Source organism: Lacerta agilis, chromosome 7 (assembly GCF_009819535.1).
Source record: "Lacerta agilis isolate rLacAgi1 chromosome 7, rLacAgi1.pri, whole genome shotgun sequence".
NCBI lineage: Eukaryota > Metazoa > Chordata > Lepidosauria > Squamata > Lacertidae > Lacerta > Lacerta agilis.
The window spans coordinates 58,091,036-58,115,978 of NC_046318.1; the positions used below are offsets into that span (position 1 = coordinate 58,091,036).

Consider the following 24,943-nt stretch of genomic DNA (forward strand, 5'->3'; position numbering starts at 1 on the left):
ACCAGAATCAAGCTGTCAGTTCCCAGCTGCAATCCACAAACTCTGCACTCCTGGAAGGGTTTGCGATTTTGTGTTTGGCACTGTTGAAACCCTATGCAGTGTAAACAGATACTACTATAGGCGAGGGGAAAATTAAAGTCATACTTCACATCTTCCAACTTCTTCGTTATTGCAGAGCCAACTGTTGAGAATGCAGCAGAAGCTTTCTGCCCAGCTTGAGACAGTGTTTCTGATGTCTTCTTATACCTAAATTAAGAAAAAAGTCAACCTATTATCACAATTCTCAAACACCTGCACCACAAGTGTTGGAACAGGCATACGTATTACTTCACTCCTAGTGCACTTGAAATTAAGAAGTCATGCACTGCTAGTAAGGCAGATTATATAAGCTTCTTCAACCCTTAGCATTTCCAGTGAACACTAGCTTGGGTATATCAAATTTATCTGAAAAGTTAGCTTTTGTATCCTGCGTCCCTTTCCTCTATCAAAAAGAGAGAAACTGGGTTTAGAACTCTCTTTTTTTTTTGTAAAAGTGGCATAACTAACAAGTCACAACAAGGCATCTATAGGAGAGCACGCGGAATAACTGATTTGGTTTAAAATGGAAAAGGTTTGCCAATAACACATCTCTTTCGTAACATACATGGCAAAATATTTGCTCCGCGATACAATTTGTGTGCTAAGAAAACACAAATTTCTTCCTCATCTTCCTATCAAACTTAACCAGGAAAAGTTCTAGAAAACTGCAAGACATCCAGGTTCTTTTGTCTTAGATGATGGTGCCAAAACGCCATATTGGTTCTTTTACACACAGTTGCATTAGGGTGTTTTCAGCAACTGTAGATGACCAGGAAGAATGAACCATCTGACCACACATTCAACACACGTGCTTAAGATCAGGGAGAGGAAGCTGTGGTCCTGCAGATGTTACTTAAGTGCAGCCCTGCTAGACCGACTGTGTCTAGCCCAGCATTCTGCTCCCACAGTGGACAACAAGAATGATAAATTGATGTAATGTTAAGATGTGTGTGTGTTTGTGGTATAGAAATGAAGAATGTATTTGATTCCGTTAATTGCTTCCCATAAAATACATTGGAAGTGTTATCACAATAAGCACATCAATGTTCGAAAACAAATGCAATGGCATTCTCACACCCACGATCTCCCAGACATCCAAAGAAACACTGCCTCCAATATATGTGCCAAACTACAACTTAACCCTGACCAATGGTCATACTGCCAGGGATTGATGAGAGTTTGTCGTTAAACAACATCAGAAGAGCCAAATGCTTAATGGCATGACCATTTTAACCAACCCTGGAAAGAAGCTACCTTCTGCCTTGACTAAACCTTGCCAAGACATTCAGGACCAATTTACAGAGTTTTCCTAGTTCAAGCTTCATGCAAAGTGTCTGAATGCTCTCCCATCACCGAAGAGAATCCAGGCGTATTGAAAACTAACGTTTCAGAAAGAATGGTCCTCCTCTTAATGGTCCTGCAAAACCCTCGCTACAAACATATAACCTGCCATCGCTAGATGGCTTCCTCTGAGAAAGCCCACCAAATTCAGCTGATGCGGAAACTCAAGCCCATCCCTTGCATTCAGGCAAGATAGTTTAAGTGAAGAAACATACGCATTTGTTGCTGTGACATCTTGCCACCCTTTGGAAAGGTTCTGCCTCAGCTCCTGCAGTGAACTGATCCCCAGCTTTCTCTTTATTTCTGCTAGATGCTTCTCTTTAGCAGCTAGTACCTGTGACAAAGTCTGGATTTCTTCTTCCACCTACAAGATAGAGCCCATGAAGAAAATCAACTAGGGAACCATAAGCTACTGAGGAATTATTTTAGAGCAGATGTTTTGACATTTCCTACCAACATTTCCTTGTTTGGAACAAATCACACTTGCATCCTTTAAAGGTTTAAATATATGTTAATTATAGGTTTCAGTTTGAGACAAAAGAACTGATTCTGATTCAGTAATCAACTAATAGCGCCCCAATTCAATTGCGTGGGTAATTTCCACATCTACTTATTAATGAAATTATTGGTTGCTTTTGGCTATTGGTTGCTTTTCCCCCCACAAAAGCAACTCAAAGCAACTTACAATCAAATTAACATTCACATTAAAAACAGCATAACCCAAAACAGAAAAATCTAAAACTTGTAACGGATTTAAGGCAATATAACTCCCTCTGTTCCCAATGTTCAGGCTGCAAGTGCCTTTGCACAGATAATCAGAGTTGTTGGTTTTTTAAACTGAACTACAGAAACCCCTCAGACAAAAAAATAAACAAACCCTAAGCTATGGTGAACCCCACAAACAGTTTGGTGATGACAGAATGCTCAGTGGCCATGTTGGTTTGGGGCAGGGTAATGGAAAAGAGTGGTTGAGTTCCTGAACAGCATCGCTCCACAGTACAACGTTTTGTTTCAGGTCCCACTGTCACAGAACTAAGAGCAAGAAACATGAAAAGCTTTGAAGGCACAATCAGAGCAAAGTGAGTGCTACATCTGCAATGTATTTCAAGTGTTCTTATTCTAAACCAAAGCCTTCTGCTTTTGCAATTCCAAATGTCAACTTCTGCTTCATTTCTTTTTTTTAATTCTGTAAGGAGGCAGAGCTGATCAAAGCAACTTTGGCAAACAGGTAACCAGGAACTACTTTTGCTTGCAAAATAATATACTGATCAATATGTGTAAATTAAAATGGATGCATTGGTATCTAAATGTATTGTTGGTGTAAGCCAGTTGGAGGTCCTAGTCATGTTTTTCTGTTTTGTTTTCCCTTTAATGAATTTTCAATTGTTAAAACCCCCAAAATATATGAAGCACACAAATCAGTTGAACCTTTCATGCATACAGAGGTAGCTTAAGCCATAAATCAAGGTTATACATATTGTACTTTTCTTCTAGCAAACACAGAGCTGCTGTACATGGACCTTCCACTGAGATCAAGACACAATTAACTACAGAACAGCACCACGCGACCTTAGGCCATTCACTGTGTTCATTTTAAGAACTCTGCTTATTACAAATTATTTTCCAATAGCACTATCAGAAAGACAGCCTCATAACTCCATATTAAATGCAACTGTGGCTCACACATGTGAATCAGATCAATTTTGAGGGCCACATTTAACAGGTTTACCTTAGCAAGCTCTCTTCTGAGTTCTTCCTGTTCTTCTTCTGACAAAGCTTCTGCAACATTAACTGAAGCAGCAGCATCTTCTCCAATTTCAGGAATTACTTCATTTTTCAGCAGACCTTTAAAAAAGAAAAGAAAAACCCTTCAGATTTGTCATTTGGGATCACTACTTTAAGATTGCTTTGTTGTGAAACATTCGTCCTCAAGGCTGGTGGTGTGTGTGAAAAGCAAGAGTGGAGGTTTCCCACCACTGCAATGGTGCAGGGATGGTGAACTTGCGGCTCCTCACACACTGGACTGCATCATCCCCAACCTTTTGGCTGTGCTGAAGGGCCACAGGTTTCCCATGCCCCTGATAAGAGGACTGTCTGAATTATCTTGCTGTAAGGAGCGTTTCAATGAATGGATGCATGACAAGACGATATTTGACAGCGAATACAGAGTTCAATAGAGGCAAAAGCAAAAGCTGCATTTACAACACTGAGCTGCTTAATCTAGGGTTTTGTTTTTTTAAGATCAGAATTAACTGCTACTCAGATTTCAGTGGCATGGCCTCATCCAACCTCTTAAAACCTTCTATCCTTACCACTTGTGTGAGATCCAAGATTTCCCCATTTCACACCTTCCCTTTCACATCATATTCATGCCCTCATGGTATCTTCATCTTCTGCAGAACTGGGTGAGGGTTTTACAGATCATATGGACAATGCAGAAATGACAACCAAAGATGCTGGTTTACATGAATCTGATTCCTGAAGCTTGGAAATCTGAAACTTGCAAATCTGTGTGCCAAACAACTCAAATACTGTAGAGAGTATACCGTTCAATGCTGGCCTGTTCTGGAAGTCCTAAGTTGTTCCCAATGCCCAGAATGTATCCCAGAGCACAACCAACACTTCTATGCAGCTGCACATTAAGTTCAGTAATGGTGGGAAAGCTATTTTGCATTACCAGTCTTCTCAAGGAGGACAAAACCGCCCCCAGTATGGTTCCTTGGAACAGTCATAAAATCAGAGGTTGTTGCTTAAGACCGATGTAGTAAATAACACCAATACATTCTTGTCATTCCACATACCAAAGAATGTTCTTCTTCCAATAGCAAATGGAAGTACCGGTATTTCCTGCAAAGCTTTCTTCAGATTACTATCAAGAGTCTTAAGCAGAAGGCAGTAAACCAATTGAGAATTATTCTGCATTACAGGAACATAAAAATCATTTATGCAAAACAGACGCTGCCTATCCTCAAAGGATGGTAAATAGTGTTTTAAGTTTTCATGAGACCACAAGCAACTGCATTAAAACATTCCGTCAAACGCCTCTAGTTCTCTGTATTAAGTGCATTCTGGTTTAATTTTTTATACAAGTAGATTATTCTAGTTATATTTTTAGCTGTGCTGTGATTTTATTGGGGATATCCATCTAGGAATGTGCCATCTTGCATTCCCCAGAAGGATGGTGGGCAAAATGCTTTTTGGTTCTTGTGCCGCACAGCTCTCCTGGCTGCCTCCCAGTCACGCTGCAGGGAAGTTGTCTCAGGATGCACAGAATGACAGCAGAGTACATCAGCAGAAGAGAGTCAGCGTGGTGCTGCAGTTGGAGCATTAAGATTGGGATCTGGGAATACTAGGGCTTAAATCCCAAGCCAGCCATGAAGTTCAATGGGTAACCCTGGGCCAGTCACTTCCTTTCACAGAGAATGGAGTGGGAAAGATTTGCTTCTTCTTCCACAATCAAGAGTATTGCTAGAAGTACTGGAAGGACATTGGTCATCAGTAAACAAGCTTACGTGGAATCCTACCCACTTAGTTAAACATGCATTGCTACTAATGCCATTTAGGATCCTACCAGGCCAAGAAGCATTTCAGATATATTCTTACATAGATCTCATTGCCATAGAGGAAACTGCACAGAGGTCATTTCCATCATGTCTACTCACAGTAGAAAGCACCAATATTCACAGCAAGAGCCTGTGTATAGTAGTTATGGGGTAATCACTCTGCAGGAAGATTGTTGTGCAGAACGCGTCTAAGTGCAGATTCCAAATTCAGTTTTATCTAACTAAGTTGCAATCTTATTTAAATGCTGTAATCAGTTTTAAAAGTAAGCCAAGGTCCAATTTTAAGAAAACTGTTGTAGTGGCAAGTATCTAGCTTTACCAAATAACTTAGTAAGTTAGTTATGGCCTGCAAGCATGAAATAGTATTAAAAGTTTGGTGCCTTAGGCATCAAACCATCTCGACAGAACCAGAAATTCGAGTCTGTCAAAACCTAGCTTGTGATGTCTAAGGAAGTATTTCATGTTTGTAAATTCATTTCTACACACACACACACACACACACACACACACACACACCCTTTTAAATTTTTGCAAAAGGATTTGCTGAAATCTTAGCATTATTCGTTTTTTCTGAGCATAATAAAAGGTGGTAGGGTGAAAATATGCCAAACTATGTTCAAATTTGAAGGAACTAATTTTATTCTAAGTTGTTTGGAATAGTTTCTAGCAGTTATGTTGAATATATATATGTAAGCACTTTCAAATTCACAAAGGTTCCACTCACAAAATCTTCCCCAACCTAGTGCCCTCCCAGATGTTTTGGAAAAAAGTGGCTGGGACCGATGGCAGTTGGATTCCAATATCATCTGGAGGACATCAGGGTAAGGAAGCCTGGGCTATAGTTACCTAAATCAGTATTCTATGAACACTTGAGAAAAACACACATTTTCCCCCAAGATCAAGCACAAAGTTCAAGTGAGCTCTGGCCCAAGAACCAGAAGAACATTTAACTGGCTGTGCATGTCTCTAAGAACCAGTGTGGCATCATCATTAATGGTTAGAGTGTTGGACCTGGGAGACCAGGGTTCGAATTCTCACCCAGCCATGAAGCTCATTGGGTGACCCTGGACCAGAGAAACACAGAAAGCTTACAGCTTCTGCTAAATCCTTGTTATCAGATGCATGTGAAAGCTTGTTTTGGTACTGGATGCTAACACAACATTCCCCATTCTCTCAAATCTTTCTCTATGCCTGATAGTGTTTAAGGCTGCTCTGAGGCAAAGTTCCACTAACATTTAATTACCTATTATTCAAATCAGGCTTTAAGTTGCTTGCACATTATTGAGTGCATCCCTATTTCTTCATTCATTAAATCTAACATGCTATCTTTTGTTCCCTTCTGGGAACCCTGTTATGATCACTTCCATTCCAGCAGAACAGTACAGAGCACATTACAACAAACATCTTAGGCTATAGCTTTCAGAAAGCATACTGAGCTATGATCTGCTCTTACAGTATGGATTCTCTTAAGAAGGCTGTAGATATAAAAACAGTTACCGGAGTCCTTCAACACAGGAGATCCAGGAGGGGAAAAAGCCATGCTGGGCGATAGGTAGAGATAATTTCTATTAACTCCAGTATCAAAATCAAAAGGAGATTTGTAATCCTCATATAAATCCATATCCAGCCAGTCCATCACAGGGATCTCAGCATGCATGGGGGCCATTCATGTTGTTCCTGCATCCAGTCTTCTCCTCTCCTTCTCTTTGCACAAGTCATTTGACCTGTTAAAATCCAAGGCACCGATTTAAAGATGCTAGGCACTCACACTGTGTACCAGGTTTCCATTGGAGAATCATATGCAACTGATATAATTGCGAGGTTCAGGATACCGACTTAAAAAGCAATGGCTCGGGTACTCCTTAACTGCAGTAGTTTGTGCAGTTGATGGTTAAGGCTACAACTTTTCAGTATGCCAAAATCCACTCAACACAAGGAGGCATTTTCAGTAAACTGAATTGCCATGGGCTCTGGGAAGTCTCAGTCCTGTGCAGGATTACACCAGAGTTTTCAGACTTTTTTTTAAAAAAAGCGTCAGCTGACTGCTGTTGCACCAGGATATTCTTAATCTTCTAGGGCACAAAAGGATTACCAGCCATAATCTATCCTATAAGCCATCTGTGTAGGACTTTATGCCTGATTAATGGAATAGATTTTTCTTCTCCAGTGTGTAGCTTGCCAGCCCTGTTTGCCTCTGTATATATAGTAGACAGCTCTAGTCAAATTTCCTAGTGGGGGGAAAAATCTGTTTGTTGCCTGCACACAGCAGGTTTCTATGAGTGAAGTGCCTCTTTGTCAGGCTGCAACAATCCCTTTTCTTACTTCCAGCTTCATCACGTTGCTGCTGTGCATTCTACACTATCAACTGCAGAGATATGTCAGCCGCCTGACTTCACCTCAGATGAAGGTCCTGGCATGAAATGTAGCCTTTGTCAAGCTCTGCTGAACTCAGAAGTGGTACGGGGTATGTGGCTCTCCATCGTTCAGGAAAAGTGCAACAGCAAGCATAATAGGTTACAAAGGAAGAAACAAGAAGCTAACTGTCATCCTTAGAAAGGATCCATTTAAGAAAATGGGGGAGAAAATGAGCAATGAATATAGGCATAGAATTGCAAGCAGATAGCAGGTGCACTAACTGGATGCCGAACTAAATTGACACGGAAGCAACACACAATTTTCAGGGCATGGTCTAAAACTTAAGTGGTGGCGATTATTTTGGAGGGGAACATAGGAAGCTGCCTTATACCAAATCAGACCATTGGTCCATCTAGGTCAATAATGTCTACACTGACTGGTAACAGCTCTCCCCAGTTTCAGGTAGAGAGTCTCTGTCAGTCGCACCTGAGGTTGCTGGGGATTAAATCTGGGACCTTCTGCATGCAAGACTCTACAATTGCACTACAAGCCTCCCCACCCCCCACTAGAGCCCTTGCACAAAAAGCTGGCTTATTTTTTATATTTTATTTATTTGTTAAAGAGGTGCATACCATCCTTCATCTGAAGATCTTAGGACGGCTCACAGCGTAAGAATTATGCAAGAGCTCCTCTATACTTGAGCCACATTTCAACACAAACTCACCATCTTGCTAGTGCTGTGTTGTAGAAGCATGGTTTTAAGAACTCAAACGCTTAAAGAAAACCACCATGCTTTATTTGTAAAATATTACTGTCCATGATTTAATTTTTTTATGGAACGTATTTCTATCTCACCCTTCATCAGCAATACTGAGGTGGTTCACAACAATACATTTTCAAGTAAACCAACACATTAATATATAAGGTACATCACAATCCGCAGGACATACCCCCCAAGGTCAATAGTAACCTGCAAATGCCTAGGTGGACAGATGCAGCTATAATAAGCACTGCAGGCACATCAAAGTTTGTGCTTGCTATATTTTCCAAACTGGAGACAATTTCATACGCTGGGTGCCATCATGGAAAAGTTCAAGTTTCTTTTTAGATGGATTACCACACTGATCCCTGATAGTTACGCAGGTCAATTAAAGCCCACAGAAGCCTCTAAAAAGTCTTATTTCAAGAGTAATAAAGTTACAGAGAAAGGACAATTTGTAGAAGTGAGGGAGCGAATAGGACTGACTTAAAATGCCTAAGTATTAATACCTTTTAAGAAACATAATAAAAAAATAGCATGAGTTATTTGTGTTCCTTTCAATCTAGAATAGCACCTTCAGTGGTCATTGAACAGAGCCAATATTTATTAATATGCCACATGCACAACACAAATTGGATGTACCATGTTGCTCATTAATTGGGTTTGGGTTTTTTTCCCCGGTGCTTACAAGGGGCACCACCGCACCACATTTCTGGATGCTTTGTTGAAAGATTTGTACTCCCAACCCATCATTTTCTAAAATAGTGAGCATAAAGGAGCTGGGGAGGATTGACAGTAGGTACAATTCCTCTACAAATGCTTATTCTCTTGTGCAACTACCACCCTTCCTTCAAGGCTGGGGTGGATATATAAAGGCAACACAGAAGGCACTTCATGTTCAGCTCCACCTTCAGCATTCAACTGTGCTTTCCTTCTCCAGAGAGTTTGGAGCCAGTATACGTCTGTTGAGGAGGTGCAGAGAAGTTCTGGAGCACAACCCTACATTGCACTTGTTCACAAGCCTGTAAGTACCTACTGCAGTTGAATCTTAACACAATTCCTTGTTAACTGTGGGCCAGAAGCTTTAATTTTATTACAGAGGTGTTGATGAGACAACAGAGTATATTGCCTGTGGCCAAGGCACTTGAGCCAATTATAATGGAATTAACCTGAATGCACTGCAATGTAAATTGGCTTGTTCAGGCTCAGCCAAGCATTATCAAGTGTCTTCAACGCTGGTTGTAGTAATTGGATTGCAATTTTATCTGCTGAGGCACAGTTTCTTTCCAATCATCCCTCAGGAGCAGTCCTGGGGAAACCTGCAAGCAGCCACCTAAATAGATACACACAGACACAAAAACATATTGCACTGCAGAGGCAGTCTGTCACAGCTATGTGGGTAAAATTCATACACCCCTTCCAAGGACATGGCTACAGCAGAATGCTACTAAAATGGATTAATTTAGGGGACGCAGCATAGCACCTCTTCTTGAGTGGCATTGAAACACACTGCCATGCTCCTTCCTTCTGAAGAGCCTAGTCTTCCTTCTACTAAGTTGCTAAAGCATCGCTTGAATTAGCAACAGTCAACGGTTAACTGGGCTGCTGAAAGAGAGCAGGTACTCAGCTTGTGCGTCCATGTGGCAAGGTTGATCGATTGGTACCATTCCATCAGAGTCTTCTTTCTTCTTCTTCCTTCTTCTAGCTTTAGTACAGATTCACCCTGTACACACCTCCATATCAAAACAGGACAGGTTAGAACACTCCTTAATATAGCAAGTTACAACTTCCTGGTCCATCTTTTGTTGTGGTTGTTGTTGTTGTTTAGTCGTGTCCGACTCTTCATGACCCCATGAACCAGAGCATGCCAGGCGCACCTGTCTTCCACTGCCTCCCGCAGTCTGGTCACTCATGTTGGTAGCTTCAAGAACACTTTCTAACCATCTCGTCCTCTGTCGTCCCCTTCTCCTTGTGCCCTCAATCTTTCCCAACATCAGGGGGTAGTATCCCCAATTTCCCACCAGGTGTGTAGATAAATGATGAATGAGAGCAACCCCACAAGTGTGGAAACATCTCAATGTAGCCTACTACAGCAGGGGTCAGCAACCTTTTTCAGCAATGGGCCGGTCCACCATCCCTTAAACCATGTGGTGGGCTGGACTATTTTTTGGGGGGGGGGTGAACAAATTCCTATGCCCCACAAATAACCCAGAGATGCATTTTAAATAAAAGCATACATTCTACCCATGTAAAAACACCAGGCAGGCCCCACAAATAACCCAGAGATGCATTTTAAATAAAAGGACACATTCTACCCATGTAAAAACACGCTGATTCCCGGACCATCCGTGGGCCAGATTGAGAAGGCGATTGGGCTGCATCCGGCCCATGGGCCTTAGGTTGCCTACCCCTGTACTACAGTGTAGCTTTCAGTATGATCATTCAATATTATTGTCATAACCTGGGAAGATCTGCAGAAAAATTAATGCAAAGGAGGTCTGCAATCGCAAGTAGCAACATTTTCAGAATTATATTCCAAACTAAAGAAAGCCTTCACTCCTGCTTTAGGGCATACTAGCAACTACCATGTACCAAATACTGTACAAGTTTCAGTATGGATCCCACTTTGGCGCTTGAGAATGTCAACTCATACACAACCCACTTCATCTTCAAAACCAAAGTTCATCTCAGTAAATCCAGGCTTTGTCTGGATTAGTCTTTGGGCAGTTTATATGCAGATGGAAACATCAAGGGTCCCGAGTACATCATCTGCAAAATTCCAGCAGAGAGTTTTAAAAACAGATTGAAGTTTTTATTTTATGCTCAGGTGACACCTACATCCCTTCCAAAAGAATTGGGAGTAGTAGTAAAAAGCAGAGACCTGGTAAAGGTATTTCTTGGCAGAAAGCTAGACCCATTGGTCACAAAAACTATAACGCCCATGCCCAGATGCAAAATTTGAGAAATGCAGCAATTTTAAACAGTGACAGTTGCGAAGCAGGCCAAAGGCTTCTGGGGCAACAGTGTCTCCCTCAGGACAACTCAGAGGACAACTGCTTCCCATCAAAAGAGCCCTGAATCTTTCTAAAGCAGCCCAATTCAGCTCAGAATTCAACTGTTTCTCAAGAGCAAGAAGGGGAGGGTGCTCATTTTACAGCACTAGAAATGCAGGTTTGCATCGTCTTCCTCTAAATGCTCAAAAGACTAGCTTTTCCTGATATTCTGCTGTTGCCAGACAGTTATACCTAGGGGCTTGCTCAGATTATACTCTCCACACTAGAGCATACAAACATCTGAGAGAGCAGCAGAAGCACAGTGACTCCACACTCAGTGGAATGTGAGATCTTCCTTCTTCCAAAAGTCCTCTATGTCTTGTGGGGGAGACAGGACGGACAAAAGGATAACTAGAATAAGTCAACATCCTGGATCAAGTCAAGGTGTATATGAACAGGAACAGCCAGCGACTGTGGAGGTTGTGCTACGAGAACTGTTAATGTGTTTAAAAGCAGATTCCTGCCTTTGAAGTGACTGCTATTTTTAAAAGCAGGTAACATTATAAACTTCTTTTAGCTTATACATCACAAAGCTAGCCTCTGTGTCCATCTGGCAGCCAGCCACGAAACTAGAAGCATCATTCTTACATAAACTGCATCTTATAGCTCTGACGTCTCTGTTCCAATTTGTTTTAGAGGCTGAAATGGGAATAGAAAACAGGGAAGCTGGGACACTCCATACTATGGGGGGGGAGGAGTGTTCAGATAAAAATATATATATTTAAGAGGATTTAATCTAGTAGAGGATTATCTTCTACAAAGGGCTATAAAGTTTGATTCTGAAATGGTCATTTTCAAGTAGCTTGGAGACTGTATTATTTGAGAAAAGGAATTGATGTTTTAACGTTTTAAGTGTGTCAAGTCAAGAAATAAAACTAGATTACGATTGACATGATCTTGGCATTCCTTGCTTTCATTAAAGATTTGAAGGAACATTTCCTATTTCGTGCACTTAACTACAGCCGTAGGAATGGAATCAAAACCCATTTATTTCACCACGGATTTCATTCCGAGGAACCTGTAAAAACCAGGAGGAGTCTGTTAACATCAGGTCCAAAATGAAACATTATTATGGAACTGGACCAGGCCTATAGTTAGAGTGAAGCAACAGCACAGAAGTTTTGAATATAGCAACTGAGGAATAAATAAAGCTCCAGCTGTGATGGTCATCATCATTTGCAAGGACTCCTTTTAGGAAAAAAAGGTGTATTTTGACAACCAAGTCAAAAATATCAGTCACCCAAACCCCTTTCCACATCCCCAGCCTTATGCTGTGCCTCTGTGCGTAGAATCGTAGTCTTGCAACACTGGGTCATGGCACAGCTGAGGCACTAACAAGCAATACAGCAAATAAACAATCACCTATCCTTCCCTCTAAATTTCGGAATTCCACAACTGCCACGGCAATCTCTGTCTACTTCAGTTCCAAGGATGTGCAGAAGGCTGCAGCATATCCTACCATGGAGAATCCAACAAGACGAAGTATGAAAACCTGCTTAGGGATTCACAACCTGGCCAGCACCTCTTTAATCTTCCACCCTTGGGCAGGAGATATAGAAGTATAATCAGTCGTACCAACAGGCTAAAAAAAGTTTCTATCCATGGGCCATTAGGCTGCTGAACAGAAAATAATATAGTGCTACTGACTTTTGGGGTTGGTGTGTTGTGCGACAAGCACACAGAGTCCAATGAGATTGAGTGTTGGGGGGGGGACGCTCAGCTAATTTCATTGTACACAGGTTGTACATCGACAATATTAATCATTATTATTATTATCATTATCATAATCATCATCACCATCATCATCATCTACAACGAGCCTTTCAAGACCAGGAAAAAAGTCCACAGATCTAATATCAAAATCAATCTATATATAAAAAAACGTTCAAGATGGGTCGTTTGATGTAGCCGCAATGCTCCGTAACGGCTTGACCGATTGCCTTCAAATTTGGACACAACATTCCTTGGCCATATGGGAAGGTTCTTAGGTACCTAGATTGCAAAAATATCATACCTTTCCCAGGTAAATTAATGAATTTGTGCAAAAAAGCGCCCTCCAGTGGATGTCAAAGACCACAGGCTGTGATATATTTCAGAGCTTACAGGGTTAAAACTGCTCTGATCACATGACGTGCTGTTTTTCTGTGAGTCAGTGTTTGGGACGGTTTCTCTTTCTGTTCTGCTGTGCCGGGAGTTAGCCATGCCAGGTCGTTTGTGCTGTAAATAATAAAACGTCTACATAAGAAAGAAGCCGGCTCCTGAGAGATTTATTGCTGCAGCTCCATCTTCCTGCTACGTGATTGACTCTGAAATAGCTAAAATTGCTCTGCTAACAGCCCAGAAACGGGTAATGGAACGTAGCAAAGCTGAAAGCATGCTGGACACCATTGCTGGTTCTGGAGAACCAACCCAAGTTTGGTAGGCGAAAGCGGGGTCGTGTGCGCGGGGGACGGAGCTAGCATTTTTACGCGAGGCAGGCAGCATTTCAAATGGAGAAACTTTGGGGAGGGAAGCGAAAACGGGGTCTCCTTCCAGTGGGGGGGGGTCAGGCAGCCCAGGAGGAAAGAGGAGAGGGAGGCAGGGGGGTCGTCAGAGGGAAACCGCGCACAAACTAAAGAGAGAGAGGACAGGGAGGGGGCAACAGGAGAGGAAAAAACAACAGGTGACGGGGAAGTCTCAGGGCTGTTTCCACAAAATGAGCCACAGCAACTCGTGGCCGGGTCTACTAGTTTAATATGTTTTCCAACACTGTTTTCAAATAGTGATAGAAGGTTGTGAGAAATGTTTCAAAGTTTTGAAGATTTTTCCTGTGCAACTTATGAATGCCTGCAGCTGTTTCGGTGATTTACTCTCAGTCATCTATGTTTTATTTTTAATGTATCTATTCATACATTAAATGTATGTTTATCTATTCATACATTAAATGTATGCAATGGTAGTTATTTATACTGCCCTGTTATCTGAGGGGTGGAAGGTTAACATAAGGATAACTCAATATGTACAATCTCACTGGTAGCCAAAATCAGGGAGGAAATGCCCTACCAGGGTGCAGTTAAATGTGTGTGCATGCGGACCATGTAATTACCCCATATGTCAATAATCAAAGAGAAATCTTCTACCATCTCCTAAACATGGCATGCTGTGCAGATGCCACTTCCACCCACACTCTTGCACAAGTTATGCGCAATTGTGCAAATATTTGTCCAACTGAACGCAAAAGCCAGTTCCATGGAGTGGGGCTATCAGAGAGTTTTTTAAAATTGCAAACAAAGGTTGCACAACCACACCTCATAGCTTTCTTGGCTGATATTTCATTTCAGACGCTGAAAAGTATCCACATGTTGCCCAGAGAGCTAGTTTTTCAGGAAGACAGAATTGCAAGGTGGCTTATCTGTAGATATCACAAAAGTTCACTGTTTCCCCCTCAATAAAGCACACAGCCGCCAATTTTTCCATCTCACCTCTACCAGAGGAATTCTAGAACTAGTCTTAAGAATCTAGTGCCTTTCTCTAAAATATGCAAGCTTTTTACGCAATTTTACCCAGCAAATGACTTCCTATATTGAAGTTTCTATTGTTTATTCAAGACCACATAAACAATCACCAATATTTATTAAGATGTCTTTAGCAAACATCCACTTACACAGAAATTACGCAAACATAATTTTCTACAAACTTAAAACACTTGAGTGTAAGCATTCCACACATTCTGCATTTTTACACAGAATACCATATAGCCATATAAATAAAGTAAGAGAGCTCCCCCTACTGACATTCTGTTGTGTCTGTATGCTTTGGGGGGGGGGGGGTGTCTGGATGAATATTTACATGGAAAACTGCATACAGGAAATTGTGCACCAAAACAAACATATATACAAAGCTACTCAGATTTCTAAGACTTGTGTCTATTCGACCCTTGTTTTCCACACTAGTTTTGTTTGCTAGATTACAAGGACATGGATATGGCAAAACGAATTTTAACTCAATGCAGCATTATTTATACAAGCTTTTTGGGGGGATTCTACTTCCCCCAGCAGCCAACAGCTGCCTCCAGTCTGCAAATGATACTTGTGTTTTCTTTGCACAGAAATGAGTAAGATGGGATAACATAAAGACAATGATTTAGCCACAACAGACAGTGAGACAACTTGAGTTTCTGGTGGGAGACAAACTGCAGCAGAATGGAAACATCGCTGCATGCAATGAATGCAGGGCAGAATGGGAAGCAAGGCCTTCTGACAGCCCTAGTGACAGATGAGAAACAGAAAGGGGTGGCTCTTGCCCTGCTCCCAAAGCAAACAAATGGATTCCTTTGTGAAAATGTGGCCCTGGATTTCTTTGGAGGGCAGGGAGGCTACCTTCTGCTCTAGGTGAAATAATGCTCTTTAATGTTATTCTTCATTCTCTAGACTCAGTATGGCTTTTAACAACCCAAGCTCAATAAGACTGTCAATTACTACAATGTCAGAGTCCATTCAACTGTCGGTATTTTGTTTATTTATTATATGTACAGAGTGCCTTTTTCTCCAAGGAGCTCAAGGTTCTCCCACTGCCCATTTTATACTTACAACCACCATGGGAGGTAGGTTAAGGCTGAGAGATAGTAACTGACCCAAGGTCACTCAGTGAGCTCCATGGCCAAGTGTGGATTCGAACCCTGTCCATCTGGCTCTCCGCTGCACCATGGAAATACCAGGGTGTCACAAATTAACCACATGCACTCATGTTTCAGATAAAGCACTTCCACATGAACTATGTCATTTCTCGATCCAAGAGATACACTCTGGCCCAGACCACTAGAAATATATCCTTCTGACAAGAAACCTTGTTTTCTAGATTGCCCCATTTATATTTTGAAACGGAACAGATTTTTACCCACACTAAGGCTGTTGCATGAAATCGAGCAAGACAGTCATAAGATACTAATCACAACTACTAAAAGCTAGTTTTGTTTCTCCAGCTGTCATGAGTCTGAAGTTAGTAACTTCCTCTGAACTGTACTTTTATGAAGCGATTCATTTCAGAATACTGTATAAACAGTGTTAGAAACGCATAGATATATAAGCTAGGCATGAAATGGCATCTGAAACCTAGGTTACTGTCACCACAACAGAATGTCTATTCGCCAGGGGATTGGACTAAAAATGACCCTCAGGATCCCTTCCAACGCTACAATTCTGTGAACTATGATCTCAACTACCTTGCTTGATCTTACAACAATTCACTTGTTTCAGTAGGCAAGGAGAAATGGAAAAGGTATTAATGATGGACCAAGGCAGATGTTTTTAAATTGCCCTGTGAATTCCATCTGGGTAGCCCATGGAAAGGCGGCAACACAGTAAAATGTACCTGTACTCAGCCCAGCACTTACTTTCCTTGATGTGATGATGGAGGACTAAGATGCCCAGTCCATGATTCATGGGGCGATGCAGAAGCACAAGATGTGCATCTTTTGTTGAGAGTGAGTCACCTGGCTCGATGGAGATGTCCATCGCCAACCTACCACCCAGAAATCTCCAAGTAGTTGCAATTCAATCCATTTAGTTGAAACCTGGTTTTCACCTGCACTTAATGTCAGACATTAAGCAACAGGTCCCACAAGAGGAAGTTTACACATAGCATTATTGGTATTGGCTGCCTTTTGTCAAGAGTTGTGAAAGAGCCCACAATGTCCTCAGTTTTTGCAAAGACATTAGAACAAGACATGAGGTTGATTTCTACGTCAGTAAACACTGCTTTTAAAAAAAAGTGTGCTTAAAGAAAGCTGTCACAAGAACAGTCTTGACAAACCCAAGTTTGCATTAACTGTACCAGGTCAAAAGGCTGGTACCGTGAATTTGTAGGGAGACTTTGGTCCAACAATCCGATGCACTGATCTGCATCTACACCTTTTCCTTACTCTTCCTTGTTCCTGCTGATTTTCATGGACTGCTGTCTCTTGTGCAGGGTATTGTAGACGGAGGTACCTTATTCCTCAAATGATGGTGCATAATTAAGGGGAAATACATTACCAGTGCAAGTGGGTGTTGGTGTGCAAGAGGATAGCAAGTCCTAATTATGCAGACAAAATGGCAAGTTTTAGACCAGGCTGTTGCACAAGCTAACAAAAGATGACTTGCTCAATGCATATTGGCAAAGTTAGGGAAAGTATTTCCAAACCATTAAAAGTGTCAAATGGAGTCTAAACACTCATTTGTCCTGCATAAAGTTTATCTTATCTTCCACTATGCCAAAAATACTGAAGAGGCTTTGCTGGCAGGCAAGCCTCCCCCAATACTGGTCTGCCCACTTCAAACATATTTTTGGAACATTGTCTGAAACGTTTAACACTTCATTCTAACTGAAGCTGATTCAGCACATTTGCCAAGAGTACAATAAAATTGTCACTTTTACATAATTTTCATCAGCAGAGGGGATGCACCAGGAATGACCATGTACACCCACAGAGTCATTACTTATGCATGCTGAATAGGTCCAGAATGTCTCTAAAGCATGGCAGAAATTATGCTGAATATTGGCCATGCCAGCTAAAGCTGATGGGAGCTGAAGCCCAATACATATTGGAAGGTCACAGATTCCCTGAGATAGAATAATAGAATTGTAGAGTTGGAAGGGATCCCAAGGGTCATCTAGTCCAACCCCCTGCAATGCAGAATCTCAGCTAAAGTAGCCATGACAGGTGGCCATCCAAATGGCAATAATATTGTAGAAGGAGGAGGAGGAGGAGGGTTTGGATTTGATGTCCCGCTTTATCACTACCCAAAGGAGTCCCAAAGCGGCTAACATTCTCCTTTCCCTTCCTCCCCCACAACAAACACTCTGAGGTGAGTGGGGCTGAGAGACTTCAAAGAAGTGTGACTAGCCCAAGGTCACCCAGCAGCTGCATGTGGAGGAGCGGAGACGCGAACCCGGTTCCCCAGATTACGAGTCTACCGCTGTTAACCACTACACCACACTGGCTCTCAAATGGACAATTCTCACAACAATTTATTATTTATATGTCACCCATCTGACTGTGCAGGGATGTAAGAGGTGAGGTGGTCAATGGTTCAGTGAACCTGAGCTTTTAAAACTTGTCCATAAGTTATCTAGAGCTATAGGTGATCAGTGAAGTGGGCAAGTTTCCCAATGCCAAATTGTTCAGGGCGGTTAAAACAAAGGATTGCACGAAGCTCCAAAGACTCTCTTCAAATGGGGCTCTGACATTAAAATGGCAAACATGACCCAATGTCAGCAAATGTCAGCACAATTGGACAAAATCTCCTAACTTTATATTTATGAGGTTTGAACTGCTAGTATCCGGAACAGTTCTTGGGAGTCATGGCAAACTAGCTTGCAGCAGCTGTGAAAAAGGTAAATTCCGGGTCAGGGATCATTGGGAAAGGGATTGAAAATAAAACTGCCAATATCATAATGAAAGTCATTTTAGAAATATATGGTACCTCAGAAAGGTTATTGCAGAGCTGGAAAAAGTTCCAAAAATGCAAGCCAAGTGTTTATGGAGCTAGAACCTCCATATGAGGAAAGACTACAACATTTCAGGCTTTTTAGTGTACTGTAGAGAGAAAAGGCAAGTAAGAGGGAACTGACATGCTATTGGAGGGGGGGGCTGTAAATGAAGCACACTTAGTATGGTTTAAATATTATATTCAAAGAAATTCAAATATTTATTTAGACATTTTTATTGGAAACACTTGTAGATATTTTAAGATACAATTCAACAGCTTGTTGTTTCCCTTGCATTGCTTATATTTAAAGAGGAATTGAGAGCTGTTAACATATTAATTCCTCAAGAACCGGGGCCCATAAATATTTGTGCTTCCTAGTGCTAGTTATCTGAAGTAAAGTTACTTATAACTTTGAGTTCATTTGTTTATTTCACTTCTAAACCACCTTTCATTTGAAAGAATCCCAGGACATTTAAACAATTTTAGATTCAACAAAATACCAGCCACACATTGTACTAACTAGCTTATCACAAAATGCATTTCTTAAAAATGAAATATTTTCCACAGAAATATATAGTAGTGGAAAACTCCTAGAAGTGCAAACTTTTCCACTGCTATATTCTTCCATGGAAACTTTTCTGCCATACATCACTGGTCAACATTTGTGCCTTCTAAGTGCAATCTTCCCAATAACTTGAACATGGCCATTTTGCAAGTTATTTTCCTTGCCGTCAGTTCTGTCTGAATCCCAGCCACAGACAGAAAACTGTACTCAATTCAGCTGCTCTGCAGAAGTCAGCAGAAATAGCTCAGCAGGCATAAACTCTTCAGAAATACTAAAACGGCATCAAAGGGATGAGGGAGCACTGCTGATATCCACGGATCGGATTGACACTTGATCACCTACCCTTGATACCAGAACTGGCAGAAACAGCAATGCAAATTGAAGATAAGCAGCTGCAGTAATGCTCACTTTAGACCTGACCATTAGAACTATTAGTAGCCACATTCCACGTTATGAAAATTCAAGAGTTTCTAGTAAAAGTGAAGCATAATATTGGCAACTCAGATGTGACTGAACGCATGAGGGCCAAACAAGAAATACACAAATAGGATTTTCTGTGTGTACACGCATGCTTTAAAGCACTAACAATAGCGCAGAAGAATTCTTGGCACTGGGGAAGGGGGTTAAACTCTTTCTTCCTACATACCATTTCCCCCAATTAAATGTGGTCCCTCAGAGCTATTTGCCCACAGGGTGAAAACAGTCATCTGCAGGAGAACAGTCTACTTTGCTTACTGAGCACATAGCCTGTGGGGGGAAGGGAGCTCAATTTTCACCTGGAAAATGGTAAACATCATCTGGCAGTCCTTCCCCAGTGCCATGGTCACTATCTAAATTCTCAACTACACCTCCCCACGGTTATTGACCTTTTAGTAAAAGAACGGGAAACTCTAAATGTGGAACTGTCTTTTGACAACAGTTAACTTCCATGTATTGTTAGATCAGCCACTTTTGAAATTATGCGAATAGTGGTCATTTCATATGACAAAAGAAATACAGAGCAATCCTAAGCATGTTCACTTTGAAGTACAAAGGACTATAGTACACTGGCGAGATTTTGTGTGAGGTTTCTGTAGTGGTTTCTCACGAGTAAGGAGGCTGGATTCTGGTTCGTCTATTTACAGGTTTTATTTGCGCAGAGCTCAAGAGTTCACGTCCACCTCAGTCACTCTCAGATCCTGGAAGTGGTGCTTTCCTGGAGAGCCCCCAGCAAAAGAACTTCGGTACCCAGTCTCCTCCTCCCCTCCTTGCGTTTCACCCCTCTACATAATTAGAATCATAGAGTTGGAAGAGACCACAAGGGCCATCCAGTCCAACCCCCTGCCAAGCAGGAAACACCATCAAAGCATTCCTGACAGATGGCTGTCAAGCCTCTGCTTAAAGACCTCCAAAGAAGGAGACTCCAACACACTCCTTGGTAGCAAATTCCACTGCCGAACAGCTCTCACTGTCAGGAGGTTCTTCCTAATGTTTAAGTGGAATCTTCTTTCTTGTAGTTTGAATCCATTGCTCCGTGTCCGCTTCTCTGGAGCAGCAGAAAACAACCTTTCACCCTCCTCTATATGACATCCTTTTATATATTTGAACATGGCTATCATATCACCCCTTAACCTTCTCTTCTCCAGGCTAAACATACCCAGCTCCCTAAGCCGTTCCTCATAAGGCATTGTTTACAGGCCTTTGACCATTTTGGTTGCCCTCTTCTGGACACGTTCCAGCTTGTCAGTATCCTTCTTGAACTGTGGTGCCCAGAACTAGACACAGTATTCCAGGTGAGGTCTGACCAGAGCAGAATATAGTGGTACTATTACTTCCCTTGATCTAGACGCTATACTCCTATTGATGCAATTGGGGCGATGGAAACGTCAGTGCTCCCTCCTTGCTAGTCTGGCTGGGTGAGTGTCTGGGCTCTGGAACATCCTCCAGGCCTCTCCCCTCCAGGCTTCCCTCCTGCTGTCCCGCTCTCCTCTTGGCGCTGGGGCTCTGTGTCCTTTGACAGCCCCTGCACCGCCCCGCTGGTCTCTGACGGTTCCCTGACATTTTACGTTTGCTACACAAAAATTGCTCAGCCTTACAGCTCAAAGTATTTGCAGGTCAAGCAAATGGCACTGTTCTTGGACAACCAAATAGTCTAATGACACAGGGCCACATCATACATAGCTGTTATCTCTATACAATGTGTGGAAAAGACCACAACCGTCTTAGGTTTTGGCCTAGTCATGCGCCACAGCTAAAACAGGCAATGTAGAAAGCTTATGAGCTTACATATATGACACTTTAGGCTAAGGCAGAGGATCAGATCTGGCCAGCAAGGGGCCTAGTAAAACCCAACAATCAGCTGATCAGTGGTGACTGCAAACTCCATTTCAGCAAGGCCAGATTTTTACTTGCTTTACATCTGACATCATAAATGTGAGGTCCATTGTATTGGCAGGCGGCTTGCCCAAAATGGTCTGGCAGGACAAATGGGGAGGCCTGCTTTATGCAGATTATAATCATGTATTGACTTCCTTAAGGAAATCAGCCCTGAGTGCTCACTGTAAGGACAGATCCTGAAGCTGAGGCTCCAGTACTTTGGCCGCCTCATGAGAAGAGAAGACTCGCTGGAAAAGACCCTGATGTTGGGAAGGATTGAGGGCACAAGGAGAAGGGGACGACAGAGGACAAGATGGTTGGACAGTGTTCTCGAAGCTACCAACATGAGTCTGACCAAACTGCAAGAGGCAGTGGAAGACAGGAGTGCCTGGCATGCTCTGGTCCATGGGGTCACGAAGTGTCGGACACGACTAAATGACTAAACAACAACAACATTGACTTTCTTCTTTTCTTTCTTAAGGTTAGGTAATGGCTGAGAAAACAATGGAGGAGACAAGTAGGCAGTTTCTCATCTCACTGGTTTTGCAACTTTAGCTTTCTAGCTCCAAGACCTACTAAATTTTAAACACGTAGCAACATTGGCTATTATCACGAGGAACTGCAAATGAAAAAAAATTATAGTTCCATTTGAAATACATCATTCTGGGAATTTGCTATAGCACCCAAAATAACTTTCAACAGCTGTCATTTTGGACCTATAATAACCTCATAAGCTTCATCTGTGATGTTCAACTGCTGTAGCAGCTACGCAGGCCATGCACCCTCCTAGTTCATTCTAATGTGGATCGAGCATAAACATCCTACTCAGCTGCACCAGTCCAGCTTATTAGATGCTTTTAATGTGGCCCTTGGTGTTCAACTGCTCAACTTTGCTCATTAAGTATCTTTCACATACAGGCTATAAAACAGCCCCACTGAAATACCAAGTATCACAATCCTGCTCCTTAGAAATGGGCACTTTGGACTTTTCCGCCTCCGAGGGGATGCTGCCGGTTGTGTGAAACTAGAGAAGATAACCTTAAAGCACATATGCATTCTGTTTTTAATGCATTGTGCAACTTTTTCACACGACCAAAGGAGACTACCAAATTTCATGTGCTGGACCTTGAAAAATAAAAAAATAAAATGAATCCTTCATAACACGGAATAATTTTCAAAGAAAACGAAAAAGAAATGGGCACTTTGCCACCAACTTCATTAGGAGGTCTGCACCCTGATCCATTTTAATGCATTATTCATTTCTACCAATCCTCCTATAAAAATAAAGCAGCTTACATTTGAAAAAAATGAAATAAAAAGAAAACACAAATGTAAGACAATCTAAAAGGAAATTGCAAGTGTTATATAAAGTTATATAAAGCATGAAAGAGGCCTGTAACACCTTGAACTAGAGTTGTTTTGCAGTCTCACTGCATGATATTATTTGAGTGACCTTGGTGGTTAGCCATTATTTGGTTTCCTGTGCCAAGGACCTGCTGAACTTTGAAGACACTCTGAAGCAGTGATAATTTCTTGCTCTCTGGGACTCTCTAATGCCTGCCATAAAGTGACAGACTACTACTTCCTTTCAGAAGAGCCCAATACCTGAAACCAACCAGAAAACTTGGTGGGGCAGGCTGTCTCTCCTGCACAAACACAAAATGAGGCCCTAAGAAATCAGCGATCTCTTGCTTTATCCTGGGCAAGTCAAGTCACAAGATCTGTGGCTGCTGTTGGCCACACAGAGGCATTTGGCACCTGCTGTGCTAGGAGTATTTTGCATGATTCAGCACAGCCCACAGACACCTGGCTCAAGTCAGCTGAAGCAAGTGGAAAACTTCAAAAAGGCTTTCCCAGGCTTTTGTCTCTTCCTCTGTCACACACCCTAGGCTACCATTTTACAGCAGATCCAAGGAGCTCAGCCTTGGGTGTCTGAAAAGCAGGCAGACCACAAGCGAACAAAAAGACAAATGGAAAGTCAGGGTGGTGGTGCTTTCTGTTCTCAAACAGCAATAAATGTAAAAGTGCAATAAATGCAACACCCGAACATGAATAATGGGGCATACTCTAAAATATCTCTCTGCTTTTCTTTTTCACTTGCACATACACACACCCTAAAGTAGGATGCAGAACAGAAAGGGTGTGTTGGAGGCTTGCAGATGCCTAAGCAGACAAATGACAGGTGGGAGAGGCAAAGAATCTAGTGTCTCCTCTTAAACATTTTGCTTTGTCCCCACACCATTTGCCTCAGACCCTTTCAAACCACCCAACTCAAGCCTGGACCCCCCTTCCAGCCCACACAGGGTTAGGTACCGTACAAGTCTTGCAAGATGACATTTCAGTATCTAGCAGCCTCCTGGAAGGAACGCACCTCTGTTCCTAGATCAGTGGCAGTGGGCCTGTGGCCCTTCAGATGAGGCTACACTACGCCTGACCATTGGGGCTCATGGGATTTCATAGAATCATAAGAGACAGAAGGGACCCTAAGGACCATCTACTCCAACCCCTTGCAATGCAATACAGTGGTACCTCTGGTTATGTACTTAATTCGTTCCGGAGGTCCGTTCTTAACCTGAAACTGTTCTTAACCTGAAGCACCACTTTAGCTAATGGGGCCTCCTACTGCTGCTGCTGTGCCGCCAGAGCACGATTTCTGTTCTTATCCTGAAGCAAAGTTCTTAACCTGAAGCATTATTTCTGGGTTAACGGAGTCTGTAACCTGAAGCGTATGTAACCCGAGGTACCACTGTAATATGCAGCTGTCCCTTATAGGCATAAAACCTGCAACCTTGGGTGTTATCAGGCCACACTCTAACCAAGCTGTCCAGATAGGCAGGTCAACAACATCTGGGGTGCCCCACAACTCCCATCAGCCCCAGCCAACAAGGCCAACATCAAGGGGTGCTAGAGTGCTGGTGACCCAACAACATATGGAAAGCCACAGGTCGTCGTCCCCCCCCCCCTTTCTGGCCTCTTCCTGCGCCCTTCAGACGCGCTTCTATAGCCAAGAGCCACACTGACGACGACGACGCCCCTAGCCACCCCCGAGATCCTAGCCCATCTTGCACCGACAGGGAGACTCTGCTCGACAGCTGTATTCACACGGAGCCATGGAAATCTTCAAGCCAGCCAGTTCCCGCCTCCGGATGCAACAAGCAGGAGGAGGGGGAAGAAGAAGAAGCAGCAGCCTCCGAAGGAAGCGAGCCAGATAAGCACGGGGTGGCCGCACAGCACCCACCCACCCACAACCCCCGCGGAAAGGTCCAGAGGGGCTGCGTGGCGCGAGGCGAGGTGCCGCCTCCTTCGCTCCTCTTTTCCACGAGAGACTCTTCGGGCTCGTGCGGCGAGACAGGAGAGCGAAGGGCGGAGCCGACCCGCGGGGAGAGAAAGAGGCCTCCAGCGGAGCTGCGAGGGGGGCGGCTTGG

At 42.6% G+C, this 24,943-nt stretch overlaps 1 protein-coding gene across 3 annotated transcripts in view; it reads right to left on the reverse strand.

The window, feature by feature from the left end:
- Window positions 1-24,943, reverse strand: part of TPD52 (tumor protein D52) — a 34,216-nt gene that overhangs the window by 8,566 nt on the left and 707 nt on the right. For all 3 annotated transcript variants that reach the window (XM_033155473.1, XM_033155471.1, XM_033155474.1), the window contains exons 2-4: window positions 3,149-3,264; window positions 1,635-1,783; window positions 145-246 (exon numbers count right to left, since the gene is read on the reverse strand). In XM_033155473.1, the coding sequence (XP_033011364.1) occupies window positions 145-246; window positions 1,635-1,783; window positions 3,149-3,264 (367 nt within the window). The remainder of the gene's footprint in view (window positions 1-144; window positions 247-1,634; window positions 1,784-3,148; window positions 3,265-24,943) is intronic.